At 42.8% G+C, this 21,291-nt stretch overlaps 1 protein-coding gene across 3 annotated transcripts in view; it reads right to left on the bottom strand.

Moving 5' to 3' along the window:
- The window catches only part of SUGCT (succinyl-CoA:glutarate-CoA transferase), a 623,067-nt gene that overhangs the window by 364,635 nt on the left and 237,141 nt on the right, over positions 1-21,291 (bottom strand). For 2 of the 3 annotated variants that reach the window (XM_044004982.1, XM_044005065.1), the window contains exon 12: positions 7,177-7,279. In XM_044004982.1, coding sequence (XP_043860917.1) covers positions 7,177-7,279 — 103 coding nt within the window. Of the gene's footprint in view, positions 1-4,464; positions 5,439-7,176; positions 7,280-21,291 lie in introns of those variants that run through there. The other variant, XM_044005154.1, reaches the window with a different exon arrangement.

Below are 21,291 nucleotides of genomic sequence, written 5' to 3'. Positions count from 1 at the left end.
AAGCACTCACAGAATCCTAGCTAGCCTGGAGATTCATCAAAGCCTCCAGCTCCACTGGCCTCGGCAAATAATGAGATGAAAACAAGAGATGGTCTCCAGCGATCCCATCTTTCAATACCTCCCCCAACAAGCCTGTTTGTTTCTGTGGCCTACTTATCCCACACCGGGAGGATCTGCTAAAGGAACTAGCAGGGCCTCCCGGGACAGGAAAAGGACAGTTTCTGCAGCAATGTTAAATTAATTTTTATGGTGAGGCAGAGGCAGGGAAGGGCCGTTAAGGGATGGCCCGCTGCCACCGGGTGGGGCTTTGTTTTGGTCTCTGCTCAGGGCCTGCAGGTGTCTGGGCCAAGCTCCCATCAGGGCCAGCTGCAGTGTTTCAGCCCTGGATTTTCCCTCCCCACGTTTCTCAGAAGTGACGCACCAGGCCGACGTCTCACACCTGATGTCTTCCACTTGTGTGGCACCCTGTAATGACTCTTTGAAATCATCCCCTCTTGTGCCTGTCACGGCTCTCTCGTCCCCAGCCCCAAGGTCACGGCACCAAGGACAGAACAGAAGGCCTAAGAATAGTCCTGCCTCTGCCCTCAGAAATGTGTGTGTGTGTGTGTGTGTGTGTGTGTGTGTGTGTGTGTGTGTGTGTGTGCGCGCGCGCATTTGGAACTTGTGTTGCTTTGTCTTTCCATCTCAACAGTCTGTTCACGGAGGGTGACAAAAGCATATGGTGCAGATGCAAAGAATGCATTTTGGGGCTAAGCAGGGAAAGCTGGATAGATGTCGTCTTGTCCTGGTGAAAAGCAGCTGATGGATGCTCCCAAGGCCTTCCTTATGGCGAGGGCCATACCTGCCTTTGCAGGAACGTCAATCGTTTCTATTAAAATGGTTTTCTCTTTTAAGATTGTTTGGTGCGGAAAACCTCAGACCACAAGGCATTTCACTCTCTTGTTCCCCAGGGTACGTTAAAGAGAATCACAGTGAGATCATCGAGTAAGTACGTTTTCAAAACTTTTTAAGAATTCCTTTAATGTGCTGGATGATATTGGCTTGATGAAAAGAACATATTTTAAGCAAAAGAGCTTGGGGTAAAAAAAAATAGCCACCACCAAGGGAAAAAATGGCCCCTCGGCATCGACATACAACAAGATTACATCGGCTGTTAAGACTCCCAAGCTTTGCAGACCCTCCTTGCTGAAGGGTCCCTCTGAAAGTTTTCATGGTGAGCTTTTCCTCAAGTGCCTGGGACTGCCGGGAAGCCGATATCCTCCCACCTCTCGACCATCACGTTCCTGATGGACTTAGCAGTGGGGATGCCTGGGCAATTCATTGTCACTACACAAGTGACTGTAAGCACATCATCAGCGAGAAAAACACAGACAACTTTCCATCCATCTATGGAAAAATGACTTTCTGGTGCCAGGTCTGGGACCAAGACGTCATGCTCTCTGGCAGCTCCATTAGAGCTCAGCCATTAATGGAGAGGAGGGAAAGGAGTCTTGAGGTCAAGTTCATTCACACAATTATCAGTCCTTCTGGGTAGAAGGGATCTCCGTGAATACCCAGGCTTCCTTTTCACAGATGAAGAGACTGAGGCTTCTGGAGGGTGGGACTTGCCTTGGAGGGTCGCCCCATAAGTCAGTGACAAAGCCGGACCAGATTCCCAGGGCCAGCACATTGATTATTATGCCAGAGTGGGGAACAGTGTGTGGGGACCAATTTTTAATTGGGGAGTGCTAGCTAAATTTACAAGTGGAAAGAAGGCCCAGCCACATGGGAAGGGCCCCAGGCTCCACTTTTTAAGACACATTCAGTAAAGGAGGAGACACTGATCCCCAGGATCGAAGGCCCCTCCAGAGCACAGCGGAGATCACAGGAGGTCAAGGAGGTTGTGGCAGCAGCTGCAAGAGGAGAAAGTGTAAGCCACCTGGTGGCTTCCCATCATCATTCACTATTCCTGCTAACTAGATTCCAGCTTGGGCCCTCACCCCATCCCAAGGTGGTCACCGCCTGCATAGCGCGCTCTCAAAACACTCTAGTCTTTCAGGAGAAGGACAGAAGGGAATGAAATGGAGAGAGAATCGTAAGGTTTTTATTGAGCTAAATTAAAAATTATTTTTAAAAAACCAGAGGAAAAGGAGATTTTCAGTAATTAGAAAGGACTAGGGTGGAGATGCTCCCTGGCACAAAGGCTCCAGATGTGTTGCCATCAGAGACATTGAGCTACATTTTCAGTTAAGCCCCATTGGCCTGAGCTGGGTTGAAGAAAGGCGTAAGCCTCAGTCCACACAAGGAGATGAGTAAAGCATGAGGGTGGCCAATGAGAATCCTCTCCCATGATCTCAGGGTAGCCACCAAGGACTGTGACATCATCCCTCCCCACACAGTTGTTTCTGATGGGCCAGTTCCTATTTTGGTGAACGGCCTTTTCTCCACTTTGACCCACTGGAAACAAGCCTTACAAAATGGGTAAACAAAGGCATGCCTATAGGGCTTCCTCACCAATGCAGAAATACAAACAGCCATCCCACCAAAAATGAATGAAAGAAAAAGCAATGAATGGTGATTTAATGCCCTCTCCTTATTAAGGAATGGAGATAAATATCCTCGATGTTTTCTCATAACATCTATTTTCCACACATTAATAAAAATGTCTCTGTTTTTCTCCTCTCAACCTCCTTTAGCTTTTTTCCAAACCTTTTTTAGTGGAGGGATCAAAACTTTACAGAATGATTCCGTTCAGTTCTGACCGATTCCAAGTACTGTCCCCCCCGCTCCCCCCAAAAAAGGCAGCAAAACAGACTGAGCAGACGAAGGAATGAATCTAGAGTCAGAAAGACAAGGACTGAGATCCTACCTGTGGCGCTTACTATTTCTGCCACTATTTCCAAATTCAGAAAATGAGGGGAGGTGGGGTAGGATAGGACTCTGGGGTCCCTATGATGAAGGAGGGAGGGGATCAGGACCTCCCCCATTCAGCTGCTACAGAAAACAATGTGTGAAGGTCTCCAACAAACTATAAATCGTGTCTACCCTTTATTGCCCTTTATGGGGTGTAAATTCTCCAGTAAAAACTTGCAGAATTAGAGGCCACTTAGCCATCAGCCAAGTCATGCCTGAGCCTGGCTACTGTTTATCCTTAAACAAGTGAGACACCTTTGCACAGCTGGCAGTGGAGACAAGAGGCAGCTTTCAGGAGCATGACACCCCACCCCACCCCTGCAAAGAACCAAGAGTGAAAGGCCCAGGCCTTGGGGGGGATCAGTTTCTCCAGAGGTAGGGATGGGCAGGAATTTCCCTCTCTTTCCACCCACTGACCACGACCTCTTGCAGTAAATAACTGGATCAGCAGGACAGATCTCATACCCAGCCAGGAGCAGGCCCATCCAGGTAGAAGGCAATTCTGAAGAATCTGACCTCAGCAGCTGAGAGGAGAATCCTACTTGGCAAAACTCAGCTTTAGTTGAGCTAAAGAGAAGCACAGGCCCCGCTAGCCCTGTGGTGTTGGAGGTGTGAGTGCTGCTCTCCTCATGCGGGGCTCTCTACCAATGTATTCTATGTGCACACCCATTCTTTCTAGATCATCAGGTTTTGCTTTTTATAAAGATCACCTTTTCTTTTAGCATTGTCGCCCTTTGATTCTCTTCTTCCAGACTGTCCTTCACTTCTTTTTATTTGCATCCCCAATCTCTTGTTCTCTCTTTTGTTTCTCAGGTGAGATTTGTTACCATGGAGTTGTTTTGTTTTTTTTCTATCTGGCTGATTGTTTCTACTGTGCAAGTCATTCTTCTTTCACAATTCTTATTTCTCTTTGAAACCATTCAGGATCATCCTATTTTGGTCCTATGATTTCTTGGGAATCCACAGGATCCCCTGCCTATTCAGGTGTCTTGCAATATCTTATTCATCAATGTCTGGACACATTTTTTGTCTTGCAATATGTATCCATGTCTGCACACATTTAGCTGATCTGGAGGCCATATTCCCTTCTGTTATTAAGTCTTTTCATGTTGGTTTATCTGCTTATGCCCAAGGTCTTGAACTTAATCTTCCTCCTAAGATCAGTGATAATTCCAGTCTTGTTTCCCCTTATATTTCCCTTAATTTCCCTTTTTGGATTTCTGATTCCTTCCCCTTTGATGGCAGTTATGCCTGGGGCTAGACCTCAAGGCTGTCTCAGCCTCCTCCCACACTGGGGAATTCATGTCTTATTAGTCCCATATGACATCTAGAGGGACAGAAGTGGCCCCAGGTGGATGCCAATCCCTTTGCTTCAGGCCTGCTGGATCCACCCACATAGTGACATCCTGCCCCAGGTCCCTCTATTCCTTAGTTCTCTGAGTGCTGTTGTAACAGAGTATTCAGCTTGGACTGCTATCTAAGGAAAACCTTTTGGTTTTCCCTTAAACATGGAAGGCATGTGGTTAGAGTTGAATTCTGTTACAAGCCAGTTGGGTGGGTTGGTTTGTGCAATTCTCTCAAGAATGTGAAAGCTAATGGGCAAGGGAGTGCTGAGTGACCACAATAATGATTAGGAATTAGCATTCTTGGACATTGGTTCATTGTATTTTTACTTTATTAGGTTTCTTGAAGTCTTAGACTATGGAGACAAAAGAAATTGTTTTATCTTTTGTGCATAATTGCTATCCTGAAGAAGTGTGAGAGGTTGGGAGGATCAGAGAAAGTTTCTATCCAGTAATCCAGAAAGTATCCATCATGTTGGCCACAGAAGTTCCTGAGCCCATTTTTCCAGCTGACACGGTGTGTCTGTGGTAGAGTGGGCCCTGGTTTGGGGGAGGGGTATTCCTAGTGTTTTTATTATGCTAGTACAGTAAAAGCCCTGACTTTGAGCTCATCAAAATCAATCAGTAAACATTTATGGAATCCCTATGACATGCCAGGACAAGTTGAATAATAAAAATAATTGTTGCAGTGGGGTCTAGTGTGTTATAATTTTAGTTCAGACACACATAGTACCTTGAAGCAGGGATGTGTCACCCCTAATCTGAAACCTACAAGAGCAGGTGTTCACAGACCTTCCTAATCTGGCCCTTTCCAGGCTTTTTATCTACCTTCTTGTCAGTTTCCCAGTTGACCTTCTTCCCCTCCAGATACCTGACCATACAGTGAAAGCAGCTTCCTTGCTGTCCCTCGCACACATCTCCTCTGTCTCGCTGTCCCCTGGCTGTCCCTCATACCTCAAAGGCACTTCTTCATCACCTCTGCCCCCTGGCCTCCCCAGCTTCCCCAAAGGCCCAGCTTACATGCCACCTCTCCAGAGCCTTTTCTTGACCCAACCCCATGACTCTAAGCAGAATGCTTGGCCTGGCATAATGAATGGTTATTGATTGGTTGCTGGATTGATGGATGTCAGTAACTTCTCAGTGCTCCTAGCAGCTTTATCATTTTGAAAGAAGTTGCTCCTTTGCATCAGAAAGTCATGGGATCTGTAAAGAAATTCACTAGGTTAATCAACTCCTAGCTGGCTTACCAAAAACTGTGGGGACCAATTTTTAATTAGGGAGTGTTAGCTAAGTGGCTCGCCGCAATATTGGGGCAAGGAAGGAGACTGGCAGCCTCCCTCAAAACAGAGCAGGATTTATTTAACAAGAACGAACTTAAAAAAAAAAAAACACAAACAGGATCAGTAGGATCAAGGGAAAGGAAATAAAATGGGGAAAGGGAAATTATACAACCTGAATAACATCACCGCCCAGAAATCAGCTGAGAATACACAGCAGCACTCCTGTCGCCTTCCAGCTTCCAGCTAGAATGGCGAATTCTCCTCCCCCTTCCCAGCAAACCCCAAGCAGCTCCCAGACAATTGGCTGGCCCCTCTGACAGTCACATGACTGCCCTCACTAGGCTTCCAATCCTTATAATTTTGCCAGGCTCATGTAGGCGTCGGCGAGTGGTGATGACGTGAGGTGCCAGCGTCTTGGCAACGGCTACAACCAGTGGGTGGAGCACCATACCATTTGCGGAGCCCCAGAGGCCAGTGCATGCGTCAAGGTTTGTTTTTTTGTAAAATTCTAGCCAAAAGATGGGGTCATTAAAACTTCAAATAACAATTAATTCTTTACAGATCAGACCAAGACAAAAATAAAAATAAAACTTTGTTTCCCTCCTTCAGCATGGCACCCAAAGGAGCAAGAACCCACTTCTCAGAAGGTGTAACAGAACATATACCTTCCACCTCTCCTCTGACAAATGTGAACAAAATAGGAAACAGTAGTAAAAATGTATATGAATTAAAAAAAAAAAACCCAACCTGGCACAGTTAGGAAGTGGGAAAATAGACCCCACTTTCAGCCAATCACAGAAGAATCTAGCCAGCACTGGACAATACATCCTTTCCAACAGGTCTATCCCTTTATCATGAATTCATTTAAATAAAATCCACAGTCTCACAACAAAGTCAAATGGACAACGCCCACCCCGGCAATGGAAAATGAGATCATGTTAGAACAATCCATCCTAAAAGTTTCAACAGAGAATTTAGAAGAATCAGAAACAAGAGCTTCACCTTCCTTTTTGAGGCTACATGTACAAAGGACTCAACAATTTATAATGGGGGATGGGGAGAGGACTAATGAAAGTTATTACAAAATGGAGAATGTGCCTGGAGTGACAAACTGAAATCATTTGGACTTGAGTTTGAGGGATCTTATCAATTTCTTCCCCGGAGCCATTCATGGAAAACTCATTCCTATGTGGTCAGAGCACTCTTCTTGAATAACAAGAGAGTAATCAATGCCCTTAATTAGCTTTCTGGCCATAAAATTAACTACAATTTATAGTAACAGACATAGACATTATGATCAATAGCAGCACATTCACAGATTTCAAGCAACAGGACATAACACCGTAAATAACTGATACAAGTTTGGGGTGAGAGGCAGGAAAAGGGAAGTCTCTGAACTACACCTATTGTCCACTGCTCCCAAGACAGGTGGTCAGCTGAATGCACCAGGCCTCGAGGTGACATGGGAAATTCCTCATGGACTCTGATTCCAGGACAGGGGCTGCCTTGCAATGAATGTGATAGGCATCCATTGATTCAGGGACCAGGACATATTGACATGAGTTTTAACTTTGAAAGAGGAAAAAGCAAGGATAAATCACTGTTCTCTCACTATCACATTTCCAACTCTGTATCATACCAGAGGCGCAATGGCAACAAACCTGAGGCTCAGCAAACACTTCACGCATGCTGTTGATTGGTCCGTATGGGATCCCACTGTCTTCGAAGAGATGCAGCCAGGTGCTGGTCGTTTCCTCAGCAAACCTGGGAACAAAGAAGCAATTGAGAAATGCACTTCTGGGTTCAGATTCTAAAGGCTGCAAGCTCTGGTCCCAGGCTTTCTTCCTCTACAAGCTACAAGGACAAGATCTCGCCTGACAGCAGGGCCAGCTTTACTGCTAAGAGAAATAGGGCACTCCTGCCGTCTGCTCATCCAGCCTTCCCTTGTGGTTTTGTTATATGGTTAAAGATCTCCCCACCCTAGACAGATGCCACACCAGCGGAAATCTCATGATTAGGGACTTATTGCTTTTGGACATAGTGACGTCATTAGCCAGTCACACCAACATTTTGCTATTAAGCTCCTACGAAAAGCAAGACCCTGGGACCGATGCTGGGCTGAAACATAAAGACAAAACAAACAATCCCTGCCCTTAAGGAGCTCACATTCTGCTACATGTTCACTGAGGGGTAATAACCAATGACAGCTCACTCTTAGACAAGCTTGGATAATCAAATATTTCTAATATGCAATAATCAAAAACAGCCCACTTATACAAGCTTGAAATCTGAAAACACTTTAGACATATTACCTTATTGGAGTCATGTAACAACCCTATAGGGCAGATGGTATGATTATTATTCCCATTTTAGAGATGAGGAAACTGAGAGGTTATTTCACCAGGGGCTAAGATGGTAAATCAAGTCCAGATCTTCCTTACTCCTGCCCAATACTTTATCCACCACCCCCATTGCTTCCTCTCTAACTAATAGAAGGCAAATCTAATTACAAGAGGAAAAAAGCATTAACAAATAGCATGAAGGTATTAATGAGTCATCAAGCTTTTGTTCATAACTTTCCCCTTAACAGAAGTTCCAGAAATGTGAGAATATGAAACAGCAAAAGTGGGGGGATGTTCTTGAAAGGGATGAGGAGGGCGCTGAAAGGGAGAAGGGCATCTCAGACATGAAATCTGATAATTTTGCTTCAGATTAGGCTCATCTGGGTCAGGGTTTAGGGAAGAAAGGTTTTCCAACCAATTTTTAATTCATATCATTGTGCTTGGTGCAATTGAAGACCATCGGCAATAAAAATAAAATATGAATTAAATGAAATGAATAAAAATAATAAAATAAAACAAAGGAACAAGTGGTTTCCTACTAATCCTTAATTAAACTTTTAAAAAATCCTTTATTTACAATTTTTCTTCTTGTTCTTTAAAAACAAATGGACATTATGTGGGTGGACGATGAGCCACTGTTTTATTGCTTAATCTCATCCAGCTCTGTTTGAAAGCATGCCTATTTTGTTCTTCCAGAGCCTCTAAAGCATATCAGAATTGGCCAAGCCCAAGGCTCTTGATCTAAGAGCAACCTCTACAATTGCTGGATGTGGTCCTCCTCAGACTTCCTATGTTGTGCTAGCTTCAGGTGCATGATGGACAGGAGGGAATCAGTGTGTTCATTATAACTGGAAGTCAACATAATAGAGTTATCCCTTCCACATCTTGGGGGTTAGGAATGTGGCACCCCCACAATCTGGAAAATCCACATAAAAATTTGTGTCCCTCCCTTCATACCAGAGAAAAAGGTCTGGATGATTATGGGATTAAAAGAGAAAATATGTTTATATCATACAATACTATACGTATATGTATATGTGTGTGCTATGCATCTCTGAATTTCTAAACCTTTTCTGTGTCATCTACTGCTTCTGCATGTCATCTGTGGCTCCCAAACATCTGTGACAAAACTCCCAAAAGATTCTCATTTATTTTCTTATGCTCACCCATGATATATTGAAACTGCAATGGGGAGGGAAAGATGTCATGTAGAAGGGATCACTGTATTCTGACTCCTTAGACTGTGGATCTCATGTTCAGGCTTAGCGCATTTGATTTTTTCTCTATTATCATGTTCTAACAAAAACACTAATTCAAAATTTCAAAAGAAACATGTAGAAAATGAAAGAAAAGGTTACTAAATAAGGAAAGATACCTAAAAATGTCAGGGGCAAGAAGATTAAAGCTGAGGTTTGCCAAAGATCTACACTATGAGAAAAAGGTTGAGTTCATATAAAGAGACAATTGAAGGAGAGCTGATGACAAGAATCAAAGGATGATGATAACAGATGAGAGAGAAAGGGTGGAGAGAAGGCCAAACCACTCAATTCCTATTTCTCTTCTTTTTTATTTATCAAGGAGAACAATTTTCAGACCAGAACATGCAGAATGTAATTGTTTAACAAGAAATATAAGATAACAAATGTTACAAAATATCTATCTACTGGAGCCCAGACAATATCCCAGGAATCTACTGGGAGGATTTCATCGCGTTATTGTTATGTTGGTGATCTTTAGAAATCATGGAGAATAGGAGAGGCTGCCATTTTTGTTACCCAGTTTTGAAAAAGAGAATAGGCTGGTGAACTTCAATTCCTGACCAAAAAAATTTACAAAAACATTAATCAAAGGGATGGTTTCTGAGTACTTGGAAAGAGATGCTGTGATGATTGATCAAGAGGAAGAATATGGCTGTGTGGTAGGCTGCAATGGGAAGAGGAACAAACTTGAAGTTGGAAGACCTGGGTTCAAATCACTCCACTCCCTGTATGAACTTGGGCAACCCTCACTTTCCTCATTTATAAAAATGTAAGAGTTGAATTAAATCCCAGAAAGTCAGAATCACAGCAAGCCTGAAATGGATCTCAGTGGTCACCTAGTCAAACTCATAGTGGAAAAAACAATTCCCTCTTAAAGATACTTGACAAATGATTGTTCAGCCTTCAGCTTCCAGCAAGAGGGAATCCTAGTAGCTCTCAAAGCAGTCCATTTTGCCTCTGGGCAGATCTAATTATTATTAGGGCGTTCCTTTCATCAAGTCTGCATCTTCTCTACAATCTTCCCCTTACTGGCCTGCCATTACTCTTCATTCTGCCCTCTGGGGCCCAACAAGACATGTCTAAGCCCCAATACCTCAGTGCTCCTTCAGATACATAAAGACATCAATCATGTCTCCCCTGAGTCTTCTCTCTCCCCAGCTAAAGCTCTCCAGTTTCTTCGACTGGCTGTCATATGGCATGAGTCAAGGCCCTTCACCAGTTGGGTGCCTTGTGTGGATATTCTACAGCTTGTCATTGCCCCTACTCAAATGTCCCAGCTGGAATCCAACACAATAGTCCAGGTGTGCGCTGACCTCTTTGTTCCTGGAGGCTTTGCTTCTCTTGATGAACTTAAGATGACATTAACTTTGGCAGCCCATATCACATGCAGACTCAAACTAACCCTGCAGTAGAATTCAACCCAACATGCTGGGGTTTTTTTAAGATAAACCTCTGGTGGGCCATGCCCTCTTCATGAAGCCAAATAGAACACTTTATACGTATCCCAATCAAACTGCATCTTCTTGAATGCAACCCATTATTCTAGCCTAGTCTAGAATTAGCCCAGTGTTCTGGTCATGGTCTACTTGGACCTTGATTCTGTCATACAGTGGCTTATCAATCCCTCTCAACTTCGTGTGAACTGTAAATTTGATATGCATGGGATCTAATGCTTAACCTAAGTCAATGACCACAATTTTAAATAGCACAGAACTGAATCAAGATCCCTGGGACATTACAAAGGATGCCTCCTTCCACACTGATATTGAAACATTGAGGTATTGGATCCAGTCATTCAACCAGTTTCAAATCCACTGGATACCTGGGAAAAGTTCCAAAAAGGGCTGGTAAGAATGCAGAAAGGATGAATAATTAAGGGGGGAAGTTCCTGAAGGGGAAAGGAGGAAATAGAATCAAGAGTACAAGTAAAAGACTTAACTTTAGCAAAGGAATTTGGAACTATGCCCAAAGGGTTGTAAAACTGTGCATACCCTTTGATCCAGCAATACTACTGCTAAGTTTATATCCCAAAGACATCCCTCAAAAGAAAAAAAAGACCTATTTGTACAAAAATATTTATAGCAGATCTTTTTGTGGTGGCTAAGAATTGGAAATCAAAAGAATGCCTATCAATTGGGGAATGGATAAACAAGCTGTGGTATATGACAATGATGGAATATCATTGTGCCATAAGAAATGAAAGGCAGGATGATTTCAGAAAAGCCTGGAAAGACTTGTATGAACTAATGTATAGTGAAGTGAGCAGAACTAAGAGAATGTTGTGCACAGTGACAGCACTACTGTTTGATGAAGAGCTGTGAATGATTTAACCATTCCCAGCAATACAATGATTCAAGACAATCCCAAAGGACTATTGATGAAACATACTATCCACCTCCAAAGACAGAACTGATATTAATCGAACATAAACTGAATGATATTTTTCACTTTCATTTTTTCTTTTGAGTTTTCTTGTACAAAATGACCAATATTGCAATGTTTTACAAAATTGCATATGTATTAGATATGTATAACCCATATATAATTGCTTACCTCTTCAGGGATGGGGGAAGGAAAGAGAGATAGAATTTGGAACTCAAAACCTCAAATAAAAATGTTTATTATTATTCTTTAAATAAATAAATAACTTTAGCAAAGGGAAAGTCCATTTCTTTTTTGGTGACTAGAACAAATATGGACAAAATGAAAAATGCTAAAGAAGGAATCTGAAGTTTGAAATGAGAAATTCAACAACCATTTTTCAGCACATACTAAGAGTGCTACATGGTCTCTGTTTTTTTATATTGATTTTTCATCAAAACAAAAGGAAAGGCTTTCTGCTGAGAGGCGGCACACAGGAGATGATGACCAAGCTTTGAGGAGGGGAAGGGAAAGGATTGAAGTAAAATATGGTAGGGAAGAAGAGGACTGCTGTGCAACATGGAGGGCCCAGTCAAGATGAGACAAGTCACCAATACATGAACCTGAGCCAAATTGGTGCCATTTCATCACTTTCTTCTGAAATGTTCAGTATCCTTAAGTAGAAATGGAGATGGTGGCGCTATCCTGGGACTGAGATTTGACAAGCTATGCTAGCAATAGAACATGAGAGTTCATAGTTTTATGGCAGCTGGTGATGCAGCTCTGAGCTTGGAGCTCAAAAGGCCTGAATTCAAATGCATCCTCAAACTCTGGACAATTCATGTGACCTCTGCCTGCTTCAGTTTTCCCAACTGTAAAAAGGGGATGATTATAGCACCTACCTCACAAGGTTGTTGTGAGGATCAAATGAAATAATATTTGCAAAGCATTTAGCACAACACCTACCCCATTGAAGGTGCTACATAATTGCTTCTCTCTCACTCTCTCACTCCCTCTCATTCTCTTTCTCTCTTGTTTCCTCTCTCTGTCTCTCTTGCAATCTTTCTCTCCTCTCTCTCTCTCTCTCTCTCTCTCTCTCTCTCTCTCTCTCTCTCTCTCTCCCCCCCCCTTGCTCTGTCTCTCTCTGTCTCTGTCTCTGTCTCCATCTCTCTCTCATTCTCTGATTAATGATGGGTTCACTACTGTGAAGGGAGGGAAGTGATACCAGAGATGGGGTGATATAACACACTGGGAGAGTTTGTAGGAGAGACGGAGGAAGGCAAAAGGTCCCTTCTAGACCTGAATTTTATTATCCTGCATCATCGCAGCCTAACCTCACATTCATGTTTGAAAGGATTACTAGGCTGGAATACCGCAGGCACAGTATCCTTATATACAAGATGAAGAGTTGGGGCCTAGATTCTACTGCAGTGGATGGGCTTGGAATTGAGTGAACAAGGACCAAAACAGATATAGTTAATATTAACGTTACATGGGAAGGAGGTCGCTAGTAAAGGCGCACAGGTGTGTGCACTCAGTCACTCTTTGTTCAGCATTTCTATCAATAACTTGAAGGTCTGGGTGGCGAGTTTAGAAACCGTGAAAGTGGGAAAACAGAATTGGGATCTAAAAAGACTTCGACAGTCTAGAGCAATGGGCCAAATCACAAAAGAGAAAACTGAGCAGAAATAAAAGTAAATCCCATGGTGGGGTTTATCAGTCATTCAATAAGTACTTAGTAAACACCTGCTGTGTTCAAGCACAAAAGCATCACTGCTCTTCTTTTTAAGAAGTATGTGAATTATCAAAGGAGATGAAATGAATACGAGCTAATTTAGGGAGGTCCTAGCAGCTAGAGGCATCAGGAACGGTTACACATAGGAGGCAGTGTTTGTTTGAGCTGACATGTTAAGGAAACTAGAGGTTCTAAGAGGTGGAGGTGGGGAAGAAATGCATGACAGGTATGGGGGCAGCCAGTGCCAACACAAGTGAAAAGGAGAAGGAATGACAGCTGCAAAGAATGTCCAAGAGGCTGGTTTGGCTGGACCAATGAGCATTAAGTGGGATCCAGGTTGTGGGGGGTCTGAAATGTCAAAAAAGGAAGTTAAATGGCTGATCAAAGAGGTAACAAAGAGCCATCAGAATTCATCCAACAGAAGAGAGACCTGGCAGAACCGTACTTTAGGAAAATCATTTGGGCAGATTGAGAAGGACAGATTGAAAAGGGGGATGATGGGAAATGCTTGGGAAAAAACAAGGGGACCACGAAATCCATATGAAGCAACAGTATGGTCTAGAAGTTTAAAAAAAAAAGCTAACAGGATCTTGGGCAATATGAATAGAGGGTCCTAGCATACTAAACATAGATGGTCATTGTATTGCTGACATAGGGCACTGTCCCACCATCTAGGTTCAGCTTAGTGATGAAAAGGGGGGAAAGTCCATTTGTGAAAATAAAATTATTTACATCAACTGTTAAAGGATATTGCTTCTATTACAGATAGACTTAAAGGAGTAAGGAAAGAATTCTGGTTCAATAAAACCGTCTAAAATATTTGTATAAAGAGCCAGCTTTCAGAGGCAGGTTTAGAAAGAAAATGAACTGTGGCATAAATATACATATGTAAATCACCTTGTGAAAGATGTAAGATGGTGTTTTGTAAACAGATTGATGGCTTTAAAAGACTGAGAAAGAACTTTAATTCATTAAGAATGAGCGAGCGGAAATAGTTTTAAGGGGAAAGTGAGCTAGAGGAGTGTATTAGGGATTTCTCAATTTCAAGGCATTATGGAAAGTTCTTTTGCCAAGTTCCTCTAGACACACTCCCACTTTCTCTTATACTAAGTGATTGGCAAGAGTGTAGCCCAGGTCTCTGTGCATTGTGATATATTTTATTATTTATTCATCTGCTTAATATATGAGTACCTGTGATATTTTTCTTTTGCTTTATTGCTAGGCAAAGGGATATGTTTAAAATCTGCAAATGTTATTGAAAATGGCTCATTTTAATAAATAGAAGTGCATTGGGGGGGGGTAAGATCCAGAGTGATAGGTAAAGGGAATAGGTAAATGTGTTTCCCCCTCAACAAGGTTATCCTTAAGAACTGAAATAACTAAGCAGTCCTTCTCTGGAGATCAAGCCAGTCCAGATAGTAAATAAGAGTCCTTAGAGCCAGGTGAGAAGTGTGAGAGCACTATATGTAACCTGTGCTCTATTATATTTCTCCATGATCAGAAAGTATCCCAAGAACCCTGTGCAGTCTTGGACACCACATTTTAAGAATGACATGGACAAGCCTAATGTGTGTCCAGGGAGGAGAATGTGGAAGGCAAAATTGCACTGGGTAAAAAGTGACATATACTTTCTGTGTGATTATGGAAAAGTCACTTAACCTCTCAGTACGCATAGGCAACTAAGATTGAGTTTCAGGTGGGCAAACCTCCTAATCCCTCAGCATCCCTGCTATTTCCCTAAGAGTTTAAGTTAGAGATGAGTTGCCGAACTTCACTCATTAAGGAAATTCCCCAGACCCATGAAGTCACAGGTCCAGACTCCCTGTTCTCCTTCCCCCCCCCCCAAAAAAAATAGTCTGAGAAAGTTCCTTTGCAGCAGCCTGAGAAAACTGTGAAAGAACACATCCCTTCCCATTGGTGAGAATTACAGACACCATGTCATATCAGTTGAACACCAGGCTGTTTGTCAGTTCTTCAGATGCATATTTTATTTATAGTGACTGTTAAAGTCATCTCCTAGCCGAGGCATACAAAGGGCTCCCCACTTTCAAAAAGGAGACTATAGACACAAAGCAGCCAAAAGACATGCACTGAGAGAAAGATCAGGATCCTCTGAACCCAGAGGCTTTTTGAGCAGTGTGTCAGTTACTCATGTCTACAAAGAGGACACTTTCAGGGCAAGGCTGATTTATTTTCAAGAGGAGCTCATTTATCATCACTGGACTTACATGAGCATCCCTGAGGGCTCCAAGCAGCAAAAGGATGTCAATACCCACGTGGCCCCTGAACCAAGGGGCAAATGGGCCAATAAGCCACGTGGGGTTGGAGCTGAACCACTCCTCGAAAAAGGCTTGTTCCATGCCATGGAAAACAAAGGCTGTGATTAAATAGGGGGAAAATGTTAAAGCAAAATGCCTCCCTTCACTGATGCTTGGAGCTGGGTGTATGAGCCCACACGTGCGCAGGTCGAGAGGGCTCTGCTCATACATGCCATCAGCTCCATCAGCTATGTATGAAGCATCCCAGCATTCCACTCATCTCCATGGAGACATCCATCATTTGGTCTCGAAACTGGATCCCTTGATCTACAGCTGATAGGGAATCATTTCTTTTATCTCTGCTGAAAAGCATTAAGAAACCTATTTTCATGAACCATAAAAATTCTACTAAAAAAAAAGGTCATTTGTAAACCACCAAAGAAAATCTTAAGTTTAAGATGAAAAGGCAAACACTAGGATTTATAGTAGAGCTATGTAGATGGGCTGCTATCTGGGAGTCCTGGAAACTATGAGATGTCTTAATTAGCTGCAACTAACTTACAACCTTTTCACATCTGTCCAGTGGAGTGAAAGAAAAACCATTTATTAAGCATTTATATGTGCCAAGCACTGTACCAAAAGCTGGGGAAACACAACAATAAAGACAGCCTCAGATAATAACAATGATGATGGTGACAATGACAAGCACTTTGTAGCACCTACTATGTGTCAGGCATGTGCTAAGCCCTTAATGACTATTATCTCATTTGATCCTCACAACTCTGAGAGATAGATGTTCTTGTTAACTCCGTTTTACAATGGAGGAAACTAAGCAGACAGAGGTTAAATGACTTGCCTGAGATCACACAGCTAGGAAGTGTCCGGTCACATTTGAACTCAGGTCTTCCTGCCTCCAAACCCAGCACTCTATCCACCGCACCACCTAGTTGCCCAGAGAGCTACTGGGCCTTCCTATATTCCCTAGGGAAGGAAGAGCATCTGAATAAGAAGGAGGTAGCCACAACAGGATGAGGAACAACCAGAAAATACACACACACACACACACACACACACACACAATCCAAGAGGAAAACTTGGGGTGGTGGGACCAATGACTCTATCTTCTTTGAGTTACTATAGTTAAGTATTTTGACATCTCTGTGGTCTGTCAGGTACACAACTGGCCCCTCTCAGTACAAGTCACAAGAGCTATTTCCCTTATCCGGCACTGCCTCACTGTAGAAGAGCTCTCCAATGTGCTGGAGGTCATCATCTGGGTTTTCTTGGGGTGATGGATTTCTTTTGGTCACAGCAAGTATCAAAAGCCACCTACCAAGATGGGCAGCTAGGCAGCACCACAGTGCACAGAGTGACGGGCTTGGGGTCAGGAAAGACTCGTTTCCCCGAGTTCAAATCTGGCCTTATTCATGTACTAGCTATGTGACCCTGGGAAAGTCACTTTACCCTGTTTGCCTCAGTTTTCTCATCTGTAAAATGAGCCGGAGAAGGAAATGGCAAACCTTTCCAGTATCTGTGTTGTGAAAACCTCAAATGGGGGTCACAAAGGGTTAGACATGACTGAACAACAACCTACTCAAATATAGAGTACTTTTGATTTGCACTGTTGGAAGAGACTCCCCCGACACTGAAGAAATTACAGAAATTGCAGATTCTTGAGACACTGAAGTAAGTATCATATAGAAAATAAAGCTTTGTCTTTTTACTGATTAATACCATTTAAGATCCATAAGTTACATGTACTTAACAGCTTTAGATTTTAATAAGCCATTTACTTGATTCCTACAGGTACTCTTTCTATGTGCAAATACATTTCAGTAATGATTTTTAATTTTTTTTTCAATCATGAATTGAATTTTGCTAATTTATTCCACCTGACCATGGTTAACATTTTGCTAGAAATATACCTTACTTTTCAATCTTCCCAACCTGCAGCAGATGGTTCTTTCTTAGCACTATATAGGAGATGAGATGGATTAATTAACTACCTAACTTCAAGTACTCATTACCATAAAAATGAGAGGTGATTAACGAGAAAGAAGGAGAGCTTCTCCCTCCAGTGTAAGACATCAATCAATTCTTGGAAATTAAATCCTCGCAGAAATCACAAACTTTTTTCTCACTAAATTGTGCCCTGCGTTATTGCCACTGATTCCAGCTTCTTGAGCTAAGAACCTCAACTTTCAGTGGTAAGGCCAGAAAAACTCTCATGAGGAATACATGATCGATTGGTATGGTCAGCCTACTAATCCACAAGGGATGGAAATAGAGCACACACACACACACACACACACACACACACACACACACACAAGATAAAGATCCATGGATGACTTACTTATCTGCTCACAAAAGGTAGACTCTGCTGTCAGAAGAATACAGCAGAGAAATGCAGAAGAAAGATTACTAGCTCTGTAAATTTAAGCAAGACCACTTGACATCTCCATTTTGGTCTCCTTCCTGCAAAGTAGTGTGGTACAGTGGGAAAAGCCCTGGGTTTGTAGTCAAAGAACCTGGATTCAAAACCTACCTTTATCACCTATTATCTGTTAGATTTTTTAAAAGTCACAACCTCTGCAGACTTCAGTTTCCTTACCTGTAAAATTAGGGGACTAGACAATGAGTCAGTGAGGCAATAAGCATTTATTTAAGACCCACTATGTGCCAAGCACTGTGCTAATTCCTGGGATATATAGAAAGTTTTTTTAAAAAACAGTCCCTGCCTTCAAGGAGCTCACAGTCTAATGGGGGAGACAATGTGCAAACAACTATGAACAAACAAGATGCAGATAGGATAAATGGGAGATAATCAACAGAGGGAAAACACTGGTATTAAAGGAGGTTTGGGAAAGGTTTCTTGCCTGAAGTGGGATTTGAAATGGGAATTCAAAGAATCTAGGGAAACTAGGAGGTAGAGATGAGGATGGGGGGGGCAGAGAGAAAGGGGAGAGAAGGGAGGGAGATAGAAGGAGAGAGAGGAGGAGGGAGAGAGAGGGAGGGGAAAAGGGAGGGAGGGAGAGAGGGAAGGGTCAGAGCTGGGAGATGCAGGGTCATGTAGGAGAAACAGCAGAGACCAGTGTCACTAGAGGGGAATAAGGTACAAGAAGACCACAGAGGTAGTAAGAAGCCAGATTATAAAGGGCTTTGAAAATGAAACAGAGGGTTTTCTATTTGATCCTAGAAGTACTAGGGAGCCAATGGAGTTTATTGAAGGGGTGGGGAGGAATAGTCAGACCTGTGCTTTAAGAAGATCAATCTGACAGTTGAGTAGAGGATGGACTAGAGGCAGGGAAACCAACCCACCCACAAGGTTCCTTTTAACCCTTAAACTGCTACTTAGGCGGGGCTCCCAGGGAGATTCTGAGGGTGCCCATCTTGCGGAAGAACTGGGCTTTGGCTGGTTGGAACTTCAGACGCGTTTTCCCATAGAAACAATGCTCACGATGTTGACTGGATTTCCAGGCCAGTCCCTCATAGGCTATTTAACCCATAATGCAGCTGAAACGCTCACTGCATGGATGCAACGAAAACCTACAGAAAACATACGGTTGCAATGCTCACAATTAGACCAGAAACACAATGAAATTGAATAAGAAATAATTTGTTTCTTCCATTTCTCTCAAATGTGAGCGCTTGAGGGAAAGTGGCTTGAGAGGGGGGCGAGGAAATTGGAGGAGACTTTTGTGGAAACACGGAAGGGGACTTCTGGGCACTTCTGAGGTTTTCTTGGTTGATGACAGAGGTTCTGTGTATGTATCTAATTTCGCTTTGAAACATATGGCTTTTCTTTTCTATTAGCCAAGCTTCTTGCAAGCATTGCTCTTATGCTCATCAACCACAGTTAGGGTTGACTCGGGGCTCACAAATGGAACAAAGAAAGGAAGAGAGCTTTCCAATGTAGCTTGACGAGAGGGGAAGGAGATAAAAGGAAATGCAGAAGAAAGATGACTAATTTAGAGCTGGAAGGTCATTCGGAGCTCATCGAGTCTAGCTCCCCATTTCACAGATGAGGAAACTGAGGCTCGATCCCGCATCAGTAATGAGTAGCAAAGCAGAACTAACCATCTCTGACTCCAAAACTACCAAAGCTTATTCCGGGAAAGGAGTTCACTGAGATGTGAAATGTAAAAGACAGGAGAGAAAAGAGTTGTGGCTAGGGAAAAGAAGAAGAAAGAAGAGCCTGAGTCAGACTGTCCACTTGTTAAAAATGAGAAGCTGCCACCGGCATCTGCACCTTCCATGTGAAGTCCCTCCCTCAGAACTGGGATCCTAACAGCATGACTGTCATCAGGCGTAGTGAGTGGATGGAGGAGCAGCTCTCTTCAAAGTTATGAAAGGTCTCTGAAATGCCAGATCTAATGGTCTTTTCTCAAGCCCCATCTTTCCTGATCCCCTTGTGGCCTCGGACTCTGTTATCTGCATCTTCTCTCTAGGTTTTCATAATGCTGCTTTCTCCTCATTCTCCTCCTCCCTGTCTGACCACTCCTCAGTCTCCTTTGTCAGAGCTTCATCCAGGTCATTCCCACCAGCCACGGGTGTCCCCAAGGATCTCTCCTGCTCCTGCCTCTCTTGTCCTCTGTCTTCTTTGACTGGATGATTTCCTCCCCTTCTGTAGGCTCAATAATTATCCCTTTCGGAATGATTCCCAGATCACTGTTGTTGTAGCTCACTGTCCTCTTTGTGCCTCTCCGTGTATCCCCAACATTTAGCACCATGCTTGGCACATAGGAAGACTTAAATGCTTATTGGCCAACTGAGTGGATATAAGGTGGGTGGGCAATGGGCCCTGCACACAGAAGGGGAATTCACAGGCTGCGTATTTCTAACTGCCACCTTCTTGACACTCCCAGTTGTTACTACCCCTCCTCAAGTTCAGGGGTGGCAAGAAGAACCACAATGAAGCTAGTGGGCACGTGGCTTTTACATTCTTAGTTCTTAGTTAAAAGGAGGCATCATGTCATAGTAGAGACAGTGATGGAGATCTAGATACTTTCTATCCAAATCACCTTGGGAAAATTGTTGACTCTCACCCTCTATTTTCTTATCTGTAAAATGGAAATAAAAGTGGCATCAACCTCACAGGGTTGTTATGAGGCTCAAATTAGATGATAAATTTAAAGTTGGCAAACCTTGAAACTCCATATAAACATAAGGTGTTAGTAGTAGTACTACATTCAGAATTAGAGTTATTATTATAGGGTATTATTATCATTATTAATTCACATAAAACCTTTTAGGCAATAAGATTTTCTTGGTCCAGACATGCTTTTAAGTTCTTAGATGAAAGCTTGCTACCAATCTCCTTCCCACTGCTGCCTGTATCTACCTTGTCCTGACTGTCATTCAACTATAACTGAGGCATTATCACCAAACATAGCTGTACTTCAGTATTTCAATGGCTCCATGGTTTCATCCAAGGGAGAATTCCTTTCTTTACTGCAAATCACAGGTCACCCGCTTGTGTGCCTCTCTCATTGCCCAACATATACTCCAGAAGACGCTAGAGGCCACCCTTTGGGTCTCTTTAAATGCTGTGGCACCCACACCGAGGCTACACGTCTATTAACTTTGCACTTGTAATATGACCAGCTCACCTGCTTTCCTAATATACCCTTCATACATGACAGATGTATGTTATTCCACTTCTTGTGAGGCTACAGAAGTCTAACTAGCCATGCTGATTGTGGGGGCAAGAACTATGAAAAGTCTTCTCAAGGCAACTTTGTAATTCATGAAGTAAAAATAATAGAAAATTAAAATCAGTTAAGATGAGTAGGGAGGGAAACACTTACCCTGTGGGAAG

The sequence above is a fragment of the Dromiciops gliroides genome, chromosome 1 (assembly GCF_019393635.1).
Source record: "Dromiciops gliroides isolate mDroGli1 chromosome 1, mDroGli1.pri, whole genome shotgun sequence".
In the NCBI taxonomy this organism is placed as follows: domain Eukaryota; kingdom Metazoa; phylum Chordata; class Mammalia; order Microbiotheria; family Microbiotheriidae; genus Dromiciops; species Dromiciops gliroides.
Note: the sequence above shows the minus strand (reverse complement) of the source record. Positions and strands in the feature narration are given on the sequence as shown.